The following is a 15,181-nucleotide window of genomic DNA, read 5'->3' as shown; positions in this document are numbered from 1 at the left end:
ATCTCCATTTTGTTTAAAATGCTTTTTTCCAACTAATTGTACAATATCCTATAACCATTAGGCAGAAAATGCTGTGACCTCTACACCACGTCACCTTAGACTCCTCCTGATTCTGGGATCATGTAGTAATTTTCCACTGGAAGTTCAGAGGCAAGACCTCAGCCTACTTACAATAGGTTTGGTTCTCTAACTTACTTTGGGCAGATCCTTACAATTACATCATGAAGAAATTGAGAACTGCTGAAAATGTCTAAAAAATGCTTCAGAAGCTGCTAAATTTCATAAAGAGCTACAGAGCACTCTTGCCTGTGTGATTATTTAAACTGTAGTTTGTAATTCACCTTGTAGCTTTAACATCCCAGTATATCTATTTTTCAGCCTCAAGCTGAAGGTGCTCAGCATGCTGCTGGGTCTGCCTCAGAAGCTGCATGTATGAACTCTCTGGCTCTTTACCATGATCCCCAGTTCTACCAAAGAGTCACTGTTTGAAGAACTCATTTGGTCATTTTGGCCCCTTTACCTGTATAGGCAATGATCTAATAAGCTGTGATGATCCAAAGTAACTTTCAATGCCACCTCTGTTCTAGCTTCTTCTGGAAATCCAGCTTCAACATATCATAAAGAGGTGGCAGATCATCATTTGCAAAAAACCTACAAACTACGAAGTAAATGTTTCATGCATTCACAGTTTTTAGGCTCTACCCCCTTTGCATGCATGACCACAGGGATTCAAGCCTATCAACAAAAACGGGGACGAAAATATTTGGCAAGTTTTTTGGAGACAGTAATTGCTATTATTAAAACAAGCTCCCTCTACTGCCCTTTTCCCTATGAAGTCTTCTTTCTACCCAATCTCTAATTCATTTTTCAAATAACTCAGAATGTCAGAGTTAAATTCTCTCACACTGGGCAAGCCACGAATTGAAGCCCAAGCAGAACTGCTCATGATGTGAGCCCCCAGCAGATTCATCATCTTTGGCATACCCACAGCAGGAAGCACACACCAATCTGCAAGAATTAAAAACAAGCCCTGGCAACCCCACATTACAACGGATTTTTGCAGTCAATTTAGCACATGTGTTCCTATCACTAATCACAGCTTTAAGCTACATGGGAAAAACAAGGGTCACCCAGACTGTTAACATCCATGGTTGGAAAAATGCTATTCCAGCCGGCTGCTTTCACTTTGAGTCAGAGATCAAATCAGGAAGGACAAACATGACTGTACCCACACTTGGTGTACAATGTGCTGTGTACAGGGGAGGGATTTTTAACAGCTTTTTTTTCCTGCTTTTTTCTGCTTTTTGCAACTGGGCAGAAGTCGTGGCTCTGACAATACATCCCCTCAGGCTGACACATATTGCCTTAGCACACATATTTATGACCACTATAGAAAAAGCACAAAAGAGATGGACAAATTGCAGTTGTTTTTCATTAAAAAGAAAGACTGTGTGCCCACCACTGTTCATGCCACAAGCAGCAGAGGCAGTGAAATCAGCTGTGAGCTCTACATATGTACAATACATTCTAATGATGTGATCTAAGCAACTGCTGTGGTACACATATGTCATCAAAGAAAAATTTATACCTAAATGATGGCAGTTAACCATAAATATGAAACTACTGCTATTTTCCCATACTGATGGGAAAAAATGACTTTGAAAGAATTACTTTGTGGAGCCAATAGTGATGCACAAATATGTTTGAGAAGGCAAAAAGCAAGAGGTATTCTGTAAACATCCATCACATGGAAATAGTTCTACAGAAAAATAACATTTTCACAAGATCCTTCCTGCTCAATATGACGGAAAAAATTCTGTTTCACATGACCAAAACCCTCTTCTGAAACAGGAGACATTGGAGAGCATTTCTGTTCCCTAAGGTATCATAAGCATAGAGACAAAAAGTCAGCTTTTTTCTTTAAATGAAAAAAAGAAAACCATTATCTTCAAACACTCCTGGAGGAACTCAGCCTTTTTCTCGGAGTCTGTATACCAAAGAATTTCATATTCCAAACAAACCATTCTGCCTCTCTTGTGAATGGAATAAACTGGAATACAGCTCTACCTCCCACTGTATGGAAAACACCCACCCGCTAGCTTTTTCTGTCTTCAACTACTCTCTGGAGCTACTATTTGCATCTCTGGAGCACAGAAAGATTGGAGATGCTGTAAGTGCTGCTGCCAGCTCTCAAAGCTGTGTAAGGAAACCTGAGCTGCTCAAGAGCAATCCAGCTGCCTGTGGATCCAAGGGACCAGGACTGTTCTTAAGCTGAGTCACTTCCAAGCTTTAATGGTGATGATAAAAATGAAGAGAGCAGAGTTTTTCAAAGAGAATGAAAGCAGGATCTGATCCTACTGAGCATTATTTAGGATTTCCATAGCCTTATTGTCAGGGAGAGTTGAACTCCGTGTTGATGTTAAGCAAAAATTGTTTCAACACTGAAGAAACAAAACCACACAAGCAGGGTTCATGAATGTGGGCTCTCAGTTTGCAGCAGTGAATGCTATTCATCAAGAAAAGTGTAATGATTTAGTTTGTTGCCGTGCATTAAATAAGGTGCAAATTCAATTTCCTGTTGGGGTTTTATTTCTTTCTTGTATTTCTAAGCTGCATAGAATAATGGTGCTGTTTTCAAGTGGGGAAATATTCATACAACAGTTACCCTTAGGACATAATGGATCTCTTGTTTGAAGGTAGAAAGGAATTTGGAAATGTTTCAGTTTATCACCTACATCCAAACAAATACAAAGGGCAAACCTGTTTCTTTTTTCCATGCAAGAGTTTAACAAATCCCATATTGATGAAAGCAAGGTTCAAGTTCTTATTAAAGTTTCTGCATATCAAATGAGTTAAGTCTTTCTCTGCCTTTCACTCCTCTTACCAACACTTCTCCTGATGACATAAGTAATTTAAAAATGAATATACAACCAAGTATCATCAGAAGAGCACATAAGAACAGGAAATCTTAGAGGCTGTGCTGCAGCAGTACATTGCAGGGACATTGCAAGGCACCAGTAAGAAATGCATACAGCATTTTGCAAAAGCTGTAACAGAGATCCCACTGACCATTTGTCACACTCCTGTCACTGGAGATTTTTTTCTGTCATACACTGATGAGAGATGCATTTTGATTGAAGCTATTTGGAACTGTGTCCAGCCATTCCCAGTGGTTCTGGAATGTCCTCTCATTTCAACAGATTGGCATTAGAAACAATGCTGGGGAGTCAAAAGATATAAACATGGAACAAACAGAGGTGACCTCAAAATCTGCTTTGATATCTTGTCATCAGGTAGAAGGTCTAGGAGCTAAAATACCTCCTGAGCAAAAGACAAGATTGCATTTCCCCCCTCTTCTCCTAAACTGGTCTGAGATCCCCCTGGGAAGCATCCTCTATCCTCCAGCCAGGCCTTTCTCCTCTTCCCATGAAAACTCTGACACTCCACCTCAAGCATCCTGCCTGCCCCACTGCTGAGTGCTGCTGTCATTGTGACACAAGAAATTCTCTGTGGGGCACTTGAGCAAAACCCCTGGGCATTCAATGCAAGCATTCACTCAACTGAAACCAAAAGTGACTTCTGAGTCTCAGATGAGCTCAGTTTTAACTTGATCAACTTCCCAATCCATGCCATGACATTGCCTGCAGTCTTCAGTTTTCTCCTTAACACTGGAGACGCAAACAATGCTGCACTGGCAGCTGTTCCTGTCTGCACCTGACTTGCATGGATTTCAGTCTTTGTAGCAATCCAACAGCCAACAGCTCATACCTGAGCTCAACAGCAAGCAAACAACAGCTGTATGCAGTGTAGCAATGTGACAGCTTTCCCACTTCCCCACTGAAATATCAGTGGTTTGTGCACAAGGATGGAAACAATGGCAGGAATCATTCAACCATTTAAAACACCTTTCACATTAAACTAAGCATGAGGTGGAGATCAAAGTCATTTGCAGGTCTGTGAGAAATGAACCCTGAAGAAAATGCAATCAGTGGAAAAATGTCAAAGTTTAGCCTCGGATGGCTTGACTGTTATGATCTTGAGGGAAGATCTCTCTAAAAAGATTTTTAAATAAGCAAACCAGGAATTTAAGGATAGAACAAAACCAAACCTCATCCAAGCCAGGCAAATGAAGGATGGACTGGCAACAAACCCAAGAATCTTTCTGTATTATTTTAAGGATGCTCTTCCCCACTCACCAGGCACCTGTTAAGCATCCTGCTGTCCCTCTACTTCCAAAGGGATCTGGTAGCTTTTGAAAATCTGACATGGCATCTGTCAGCACTCATCAGTATCAGCCAAGTATTGCAATTAATTTCATTTCCTGTCAAATGTTTGGTCCCTGAAGAGACCTCAATCCCAACTAAACTAAGACTGGTATCAACTGCTTGTCATTAATAGTATTCTAACCCCAACAGGAAAGTAAGGATCCATTTCAAAATGGGAAGAAACCGAACCTGAAGTAAAAGACCAATAGGACTCACGGCAAGAACAGTGTTCAAGACACAGCAGCTAAGATATATAAATGCAGAAATGGCAATTACTCTCACAGCTGAAACTGAGATTTGCTTTCCCAAGCTACCTGAATGCCTCAATTCACATCTGAATCCCATTCCCTGGCATGGGAGAAATTTTAATCTCTGTTAGCTTCCCAGAAACAACAGACTCCACTTCTACTTGGATCTCAGTTCAGAGATTCAGAGCTTCAAGTGACCTCATATCATTTCATGATGCTCAGGAAGGACAGTGTTCTATCCACATGGGTGCTATCCACATGTGTTCTATCCACATGGGTGCTATCACATCCACACATCAGTTTCTGTTCCAGAAGAATGTGTGGAAATGCAGAGATATTTTCAACACTGCACTCGATATCTACTACAAGAATGGCCTCATATTTAAACTTTCCATCCACTGACACTGAACTATTTATAGCACTGCCCAGCAGCCTGTTTGCAGCCTCCCCCTGCTGCCACTGAAGGAATCTGATTACAGATCAAAGGTCAAAGAACTAATGATTTAAAACACATTCCAAGCTGTTGATATAGTGTCTGCTTACATGACCCTGACTTCTCCCCAGTTCTTCAAGGGAGGAAGATCCAGTTCAAAGTCAAAGGATTACAGAGCATCCCAAAATCTAAACTTAGGAATCCTCCCCCTTCCCTGTCACGCTCATTGAGCTACAGATGATGTAGCCTTGAAAAGGCACCACATAAAAAACCCAGACCTGTGCTTGGAACCTAAACATACCCCAGAGGATTCTGCAAGTTAAGCTCAAGAGACATCTAACCGAAGAGAGGAAAATTACCACATTTATTCCATAATTAAGAAACTGCTTTCCACTGATTTATAATGTTTGAATAAACGCTAAAAGGTTTTTTTCTGTGGAATGCTCTGGGTTTGTGGAATGCTTTCTGGATGCCAAGATTTGGCTTTGCCTTGTGATTAGCAAGATTATTAGCAGGTAATTGCCTTTTGATATTTGATATCACTATAGAATGTGAAACATTGATACACAGTGAAACATTTTCACCTGACCTTTATGCCACATAATTGTGGATGTCCCATTCCTGGAAGTGTTCAAGGCCAGGCTGGACAGGGCTTTGAGCAACATGATTTAACAACCTGGCCCATGGTAGAGGGGCTGGAACTATACGATTTTCAGGTCCCTTCCACCCAAAACTGTTCCACAATTCTATGATAGTGAAGACCCCAATCTTAAGGACACAATCCATGTTCTTGTGGCAGGATTGCGTATTTATGAGATTAAATTTTTGTTTAGTCTACATTATCATAAGGAACCTAAGTTTTCTAATTCATATTCGACATCAAGAAGAGGGACACTCTCTACTATTTAAATACTTCTACCACAAATGCTACACTATCTTGCTAAGATAATTCAACCAATCTCTACATGTACCAAAATCAAGTTACGCAAACTTTTATATCGTTACTATGAAAGCTTTAAGCTTTTTCTGTTAAGCAATTCACTGTATTGAAATCAGCTTTTCCTTCTAACCTAAAAGATGAATCACAGGCTTAATAATAAAGCCTTATTATAGCAATTTTGCTAGCCTCAACGTTTCCTCTGCTAGTACATGCAATAGGGTAAAATGAACTGTAATCAACTGACAATGGTAGAAAATTATCATTTGTATCAGATCACAATTTAACTTGAGATATTAAAATCTGTGCTCATGCACATTATAATGTAGGGCCTGATCCCACACACATTTACATATGGAACACAATTGCAGTGAGTAGTCTTAGTTTTTCCAGAAAAGTTATTCATGTGCATAGATGCTTACAAGAAAAACTTTTATTTCTTCATAAGCCTCTAATCCATTCCTGTTAATGTTTATTAAAGACAAACCTAATGACATCTCCAGCTCAACCTCCTCATCTAACCTTCTCTCCCCTCAGCCTACTACTTCCATTGCCTGGTAAAGATTAACAATTTGGTATGGTAAGAGTAGAGTGCCCCTGCTAAAAACAGAACTTAAGGCTTATTTATTACACCAGGGGGTAATGCAGAATCCTATTACATTTGCATTAGTAACACAAACCAGTGTAATTCCCTAGCAAGGTAAGTGACTTTGTTATAAAACAGCCAAAGACAACTGCTCTGAATAGAGTTCCTGGAGCTGCACTCCTAAATCTCTTATCCCTCCCCTGTCCATCATTCCCCTGTTAACTCCAGCTCAGAGTCAGCTGCTGCCTGCCTGAAATTCTTTGCCTGTTGGGAGGCTGGCAGAGCTCACCTTCCTGGGGACAGCCACACCATTTTCAGCTTTTTGTTTTCCTATCAGCTCTCACTGGGAGCCGCAAATAGAAGTGGCCAGGCCTGCCAGGCAGATAGGACACCAGCTGGAGACACACGGCTCTCCACAGGCAGAGTCCCAGCTAGCTGCATCTTATCATGGGGGCATGGGAACACGTCAGTCAGTGGAGGTTTTACTTGTCAGCTTTGGCAGGAAGCAGTTCCTCTGTTCTTAGAAAGATTCCAGAGATGGACAGAGCACCAAACTCCTGGGCGAGACGATTGTCTGATCACATTACATGACGCATGAGCATGTCCTGAGCTGGCTGGTGCAGCATGGAGATGTAAATCACCGTGTTCCTGCAGTGCCACAGCCACCACTGATACGCATGCCAAGCAGTCATGGAGTGCCTAAGAGCCTCTGACACAACCTAGGGAAGCAGGACTTACAAGCATATCAAATACACTTATCAGTGTGATGTAAACACAAAGTTGAAGAGCGTGGATGGCAATAAAGAAAAGGGAATCTCATACAGAGTAAAGAACAGGATCACACTGAGCCTCTGTGGCTACAGAACTCATGTGACAGCCTTATGAGGAAATGGATTTTTTCCACATCTTCTATGGGTAAAAGTTAAACACTTTCAGCAGGTATGAAAACAGACAAGTGTGAGCTTGTTCAAGTCTTTTCTGCTGTAGATATATGAGTTGAAGTCTCAAGAGCAAAGTTTAGTATACAAAAAAGATAACCAAGCCACCTATAGATGCAGCTGATATGTCCTGGTCCCTGTCCTGGTCCCTGTATCTGTTGATTTTGCTGCCTAACAACATACTTTATTAACTGAAGGAGGTCTAACTCCAGCTCCTGTAGAGTGGCAGTCATGTCAAATTAAAAACCCATCAGACTAAGAGAAAATAAAACCCACTCACTTGAACAGCTGTGTCCCACTTGTACAAACCATATGGTCAGACAACATGCAATGTGAGTAAATAACTGTATGGCTTAAACAAAAACTGCATTCCCTTAAACAAGAGAGGCTAACATTAAACAAGATCTGCAGCTCAGGTAAAAGATTCAAAACATGACTTGGAGCAACCTCCCATACACACCCCCTTCCTTTCTGTCTATGAAATACAAATGAACTCTAAAAAGATAACACTCGCTGGCAAACTCAACTAATAAAGCACAGACTGAATGAACAGCATGAGAAAAGTCTGTAAGAGTCAGCACTGGTGCTCTCAGTTCAAACTGGATTTACTTTCCTCAGTTTCCTTAACAAGCTAGTGGTACAAATCATAGTTTCATTTCCCCCAGCAAGAGTTATTTCTATAGCTCTCCCTTCTCTGGTAATCTTCATGCAAGTAGTCATAAAGTCAATAATACTATAGAATATTAAACTGTCATTAAGTTGGAAATACCTCCATAAACAGAAGCCCCAATAAGCTTAGACATTCCCCCAGGGAAGGAAAGAACAAAAACCAAAAAAGGATACTAGCAAATCCAGTCTTGCAACAGAATAGTCAAAGCACAAAAGCAGCTTATGAGTAAATAACTAAAACACAAGTGAAAGAAGAAACTAGACAACACCCACTCCAAAAAAAAGCAAGATTAATGTGGTGCATTCATCAGGACAACAATTCCAAAGCCCTGCTCCATCTGCCCCCTTCTTTATCAGGAGGTCCTAAGGACACTGTTTGCTGCCTGGCCTGAATTACCATTCTCCTTTGTGCCTCAAAGGGTCTCAGATGGCCTGATGCTGAAAATATCCTAATCCAGTATTCTGTAAATTGAGACCACTACTCACTATTGGCAGAAACAAGAAAATAAACAAATAGTTGCTGGTTTTGAACTCCTCAGGGATTATACAGCATCAAGTACTGCTTGAAATACAGCAACTGTAATAGAGAAAGAGATATCCATTTCCCCAAGCATTCCAGAAATAGTACAGATAGTGCTCCTAGTGCTCCAGGATGGGCTGATGCCACTCCAGTTTGGCACAGAGGAAAGACGTTAATATCCACTAGAAAGGCAAGCATTTTTAAAGTTATCTATCTGTATTTAACTACAGGTAGCAAACAGAATTTTTAAGATTCTAGCCATTCACTTTTCAGCATGCAAATAACTCAAGTGACCTTAAAAAAAACCCTTTAGTAACATAGGAAGACAACTACTTCTGTTTTCTGCTATATTCCATATATTCAGGAAGCAGAAGAACAGAGTAATCAGTAATATACCATCCTACCCATAGGAAAAATATAACTGAACATGAAAAATATAACTGAAACTCAGGAACTGGGCTGGAGGCACTTTTCAAAGTCTGGACCTGCAGTACACATGCTAGATATAGTCTTTCAGAAGAGATAACTTTGGTTTAACAGAAGTGAAAAACTACATGGTATTGACTGTGCTACTCTGTTTAGTTGTCCAATTACTCTGATTCATTCCAGCACTTTTCTCCATGTTTGCCACCAGCTCTGCCACATTCATCTGGAGCCTGAAGCCCTTTCTGTCCTGTATCTACCCTGTGGTAAGCTGGGACTGACTGTGGCAGACAGTGGTTGCACACAGACCTATGTATTTCTCCTTATTCTCACCTTTCATCCCACGTTCTGTGGTTACTCAATTCAGCCAACTCTGCACTGTTGTTCATTAAACAGAAACTGTATGAAGGAGTCAGGGTTGCCTCCTGCTCCACAACACCCATCTTCAAAGGCAATGAATTCACAAAGCATAGTTTTACAATTATTTAATGCTTCGTTAAACCTCTGTTTTATAAAAAAACACAGTGAGTCTTTGTTGTGGTCACAGAGGGCTCAGTGGCATGAGCTGGAGCTGCTGAGAGCCCCTCAGGTCTCTCTCTCTGTGGAATGGGCAGCACTATCCCCATTCCCAAGGCAGCTCCACGGCACAAAGCCTTAGAACACCTCTGCAGAACCTTTTTGGTGGGTTCTTTGAAAGCAGGTACTTTCAGCAGTCAATTGAGTACAAAGGACACCTTAATTTTCATAACTATCCCTAATGAAAGGCAGTCGTTGCTATCCAGACTTTTAAAAAAATCCAGATCCTTAAAATTAAAACAAAAGCTACAAAAAGATAGAATTTTCCTAAGTATCACCACCTTTCTTTACCCTTCCCATCTTCAAATCCCTCAGGTACTGAGCAAAGAGAGCACTTGTAATTGGTCAGTGGCAGGAAGAACAACCTCCCATCACTAGTTCAAGGCACATTTACACAAACGGACTCATTTCTAACAGCTGAATATCAAGGTTTTACCTTTGCAGGTGAAGCATTTGATGTGGAAGTGTCTGGCTTGAACACGCAGCACTTCACCTTTACAAGGCTCCCCACATTTGTGGCAGTGGATGACTGGCTTTTCAGAGGGGTGGTGGGGCTCCTGAGGATGGGCCACTGCAAAGCAAGCAAACAACAAATATTTCAACCCAAACAAAAAGAATATTTTCTCCTGTACAACACACTATGTTCTCAGACACTTTTCATCATGATACAAACCTATCTGGTCATATTTTATGTTCATCTAAAAAGTCCTCACCATTTTATTTAATTATAGTCTTTTCATAAACCAATAGTTTAAGGCATGCACATCAACTACTACTTCTTTCCACTGAGGCTCCTACAGAAAGATGAGGAAAAACTCCCTCCACAGTGTCAGTGCCACAAAGTGTTTCAGAATGCCACCATTTTCTTTCCAAGAACATGAGTATATGCAAAGCATTGGGTGAGCACACAAGGAAATAAAAACTGAGCTAATTTAATCCCAGAAAGAATATAATCCAAACAAAACGGATTGAAGGAAAACAATTCCAAATCAAGTTCTGGGAAACCAGATGAACCAGATAGTCTGTATGCAAATGACTACACTAAAAATAAACTACAAACATCTTTTTGTTACAGCATATCCCTAATGCAGGGAAAGCACTCCTGAAGAGAAAAGAAGTCAATATTTTTTGTCTCTACTCCCACCAACTCTAGCAGAAATTACTCTCTACATGCAAATTAGAGATACTATGAGTAGGCAGAAACTACCCAAGCATCTGTAATATCATCAGGGAGACACAATTGCAGGTAGAGGTAATCAGCTATCCAATCACCCTTAGCAGAGCTTGGATAGGAACAGGAAAAGTTTGTGGATTTCATTGTCGTAATAAAACTTTAATTGCTCCACATTTGGCTTCTGTAAAACATGTTTAAATTTCCCTTCAGATGTGGCACCTTGGGGCCCTAATAGAAGTGCATGGGTGTAAGATGGAGCAAGATTTAATCTCAATTGTGCTGTTTGAAGTGGAAAGTATTACCCAGAATGTCCCCAAACAAACCTATGTTCCTTCAATTCTCCCTCCCACATCCCATTCTAGCAGTATAGCAGTAGAAAGTTTTCCTCCTTGTAATATTGTTCTCAAACTAGTGGTGCTCATCAGAACATTTCAGAGAAAACATACGTCTACCCGTGCCTCTGTCTTTATACCATTCCTGTCCTACTTTTCCTGGCCTGCAAAGGACTGAGTGCTGATACATCACTCTCACTGCCACTGGGAAACATCTTCATCATTTTATCTCTGAGTTCTGTTGAGATCTTTTCCTTTCCCAATCAGTTCCTGACATCACCCCAGCCAGGACTATGCTGTTTTTCAGGTTCTGCTTATGCAGAAATATAACAGATACCTTGCTCATATTTACTGCACCAGATTCCTCCCCTTCTTCAACGAATTTCTAGGGAAAAAGCCCCATCACTTCATGAAGTCCTTTTATATTACTCTCCTTTATAAATGCCTTACTGAAGAAATGCTATCATTTTGCATTACATAAATACAAGATAAATAAATAAATAAATAAGATTAATAATTAAAAAGCCAGATATGTGATTAGGGGAGTAAAACATCAAGAATAGAGAATAACAAATATTCTAAGCAATTTCTGTTATAATTCCAGCCAAACTAATATGGTGACTGATATTTTGTTCCTCCTATTGCCACTCACATCTCCCACCTCAAACTTCAGAGAAAATGGCTGAATTCTTCCACTCAAACTTGAAGATTTTAATATCTCCTTGTCTGGTAGCCTCACTTAAACTGTTTTCCCCCAGCAGTTATTCAGCCCATCTTGGTGAACAGAATTCAGCTGATAATGCCAACCAGTATTTCAATTAGCAGCTCCAGTGAAGTAAAAACTCACTGAATGCCTTACCTTGAGTGAACCTCATCTAATAATCTGCAATAAAGTACTATTTCTGGAGTGGAAGTTATTATTCTTACAAATAAAACTATTAACTGGCAACCAAGGAGAGAGAAAGAGAGAAAGAAAAACAGAAAGAGAGAGAGAGAAGAAGAAAAAAAAAAAAGAAGAAAAAAAAAAAAAAAAAAAAAAAAAAAAAAAAAAAAAAAAAAAAAAAAAAAAAAAAAAAAAAAAAAAGAAAGAGAGAAAGAAAAACAGAAAGAGAGAGAGAGAAAGAAAAGAAGAAAAGAAGGGAAGGGAAGGGAAGGGAAGGGAAGGGAAGGGAAGGGAAGGGAAGGGAAGGGAAGGGAAGGGAAGGGAAGGGAAGGGAAGGGAAGGGAAGGGAAGGGAAGGGAAGGGCTAACAAATTAAATTATTATGAGGAAAATTCCCTCTCAGATCCACACAGCCTGAGATGGGCCTTATGCCAGCTGAAGAAAAATTAACAGTATGTACTTTTAAAGTTGCTCACAAGAGGAACTGGATCAAGGATTTGGGAAAATACTCCCTAGGATTTATATGGTGCAATGTGAAATCTGTAGCTGCAACATTCTGCTCTCTGCACCAGACATATGCAGAACACCCTGACATTTTGCACACCAAGTTCCAGATCTTCTGGTATTGATCTGAAACATAAGCCTTTGCTCTTCATAGGAGAGTAAATAACTGCTTTCAAGATTGGTCCAATGATGCAGCTTCTTTCCAGTTCCGCCTTTAAAGCCATTTAAATGAATACAAATACTGTTAGTTGCTATTTCCAGGCTGATCTCTTAAGTGAAGCTAATTATGGTGCTTGTCTTACTGGCCTCAATTTGGCTTTGGAGGTCAAAATTGAGTAATTGACTTTCACCCTCCTGTAAGGAATTGCTTGTAAGCTTTTTCCTTTGGATATATGCAATGCACACAGGGCTCTTCAGTGGCAGAGGTGACCTTTTATATTTACTAGTGAGGACAGAACAGGGAATTAAAGAAAAAGAAAGAGAAATACCTTTACAAGCAGCTTACTGAAACGTTTCTGACTGAAGTCCAGCCAGCTCACTGGACATGTCAATTGTAAGCTGCTCTGGGTCCAAAAAGGTGAGTCAGGAGCTGGGTTCACCCCTTTGCAGGGACTCCACACCTCGAGAGAGTTCCTATTTCAGGCTCTGCATGCACCAACCCTCCCCACATCAACTACAGGATATCCTCTCAGGCATCACGGACTGCACACGATGCTAAAAGGCAACTCTAGATCACATCTAAGACAATTACAACAGACTCCAGACAGTATAATTAGTAACAGGACATTAACTTAGAACATGGATAACCCAGATTCCAACCTCTGCTCCACAACAGGCATCTGGGCTCTTTGGGTGATATCCCCTAAGCCTAAAGGAATAAAGCCATACAGTTAAGTTCAGCTAAGTCATTGAGCCTGGGACCTACCAGTTTAAAATTAAGTTCTCTGAATGTTTTACTTTCTCTGTATCTATGACTAAACCAGTGGCACAGCACTTCCTGAAGAGTTTTGTTTTATTAATGAACAAAAATCTCTGGTCAGAGATACTCAAATATTTTCAAGATAAGCCAGGTTGAGATTTCCACTCCTGCTTTCCAGACCAGCTTAAAAGAATAATCAGTGAATAATTAACATTTTCTTAAACTCATTTAGGTTTCAAATAAGACAAATCAATGTCCCATCAAATTGCCAATTTACCCAGACTAACACATAAATTGACTGGAACAACGGGGAAGTCTGGATTACATAATTTAAGTTAGGGAGAAATAAAAAGAATAGCAAAAAATCAATAGCGCCTTTGTGTGTGACGAGAACAGTCTTTGTCACTGGAGTTCTGCTTTGTGCTAACATCACTCTGCAAACATATCACCATGATTTTTGTCATTCCTTATGTTTCCTTGTGAATCATGCAATGTTGACTTCATTACTTTTTGCAACTGCACTATATTGATGCAAATTCAAAGCATCTCTAACAGCTTGAGTGTACTTGTTACTGCATTTTATCTAAACATCTCAAAATAATCCCAGATCTGAAAACAAATAATTAAGAAGAAAAGGAGACAGAAAAGACCACAACCCAATGTTCATATGAGAAACCAAATGCATTTTCTGAGCAAAATTAAAGACTTAATTTGCTGTGCAAAGTTGAAAACTGTTCTGTCAGGGTGCTTTATGTAGAGCAGATCATTGTATGAGGGTTTAAAAAATGATTATGTTTTGTTGCCTCAGCTAGAAAAGGACCTCAGTATTAGTAACAAACCTGTCTGAAATGGAAATTACAGCAACTACCTGAAGAATATGCAGTTGAATAAAAAAATAAAGAAAACAATGAAAATAAATACTGCAGCCTTCTTTGTTGATGATTCTCTCCCTGAACACAGAACTGTTAGGTAATCAAAGACTCAAGCTAAGGGATTCTTAGCTGCAGATTCTTGCTGGCAAGACTCCATGTATCTGCTGAAAGCCAGGAAGTACCTTGGCTTTTTACTGGAAGTCAGAAAAGCTTCTGGGAAACACCTTGCTATGTGAATACTGCAAGGCAGAGTCACAGCAAAGTATTTTTAGTTCAGTTCTACTCTAAACTGCAATAGAAAAAAAAAGAGCTTCCACTAAATTTAAAGAAGAGGATATGAGCTACTGCTCTTTTAAAAGTGAATTTTTATAATTTTTCCATTTGCATGGATACCTTCACAAATAAACCTGAAGCTATGCTCAGTCAACTCTACATATGCTGTAGAATGTGTAACTTCAATCTTTATGCCAGGATATAGAATCTCTATGACTTGTAGCTCCACAACCTCTGGGCTCTTTTGCACAGCACTGAGAACATGGGCAAGGGGATTCTCAGGATGTCACAGCTTTGTCCTTTATATCTTAAAAGTTGCCTGACACAGACAGCATGCTCTGTAATGCTGATTTTTCAACTGGCTGCTGGGTTTTCTTGGCTGCAGACTGAGCTATTAAGAAGGAAAAATAAAGCACAGATGTAATGGTGTGAAAGTACTCTAAGTTGTTTGCTCGCCTGTTTTAAAATTTCCTCGCTCCTGCTGCTTTCAGGAATAAAAGTAAAATGACTGTGCTGGAGATTGCCAAGGCAGAAAATGCAACCAAATCTTTCTATAGACAACTCTCTCTCTGCCCTCCTTCTCTGTAATACCTGATATGGCCTTGGAGGCTATAATTTCTTAAATTAAAT

The 15,181-nt window shown here is 39.9% G+C and overlaps 1 protein-coding gene across 17 annotated transcripts in view; it reads right to left on the bottom strand.

The window, feature by feature from the left end:
* ABLIM1 (actin binding LIM protein 1) overlaps nucleotides 1-15,181 on the bottom strand; it is a 189,870-nt gene that overhangs the window by 88,912 nt on the left and 85,777 nt on the right. For all 17 annotated transcript variants that reach the window (XM_085064787.1, XM_085064785.1, XM_085064791.1 and 14 more), the window contains exon 2: nucleotides 10,032-10,166. In XM_085064787.1, the coding sequence (XP_084920913.1) occupies nucleotides 10,032-10,166 (135 nt within the window). The remainder of the gene's footprint in view (nucleotides 1-10,031; nucleotides 10,167-15,181) is intronic.

The sequence above is a fragment of the Lichenostomus cassidix genome, chromosome 6 (assembly GCF_008360975.1).
Source record: "Lichenostomus cassidix isolate B80296 chromosome 6, HeHo_3.0, whole genome shotgun sequence".
Classification (NCBI taxonomy): Eukaryota; Metazoa; Chordata; class Aves; order Passeriformes; family Meliphagidae; genus Lichenostomus; species Lichenostomus cassidix.
The sequence above is the reverse complement of the archived record's forward strand: the minus strand, read 5'-3'. Positions and strand labels throughout refer to the sequence as shown.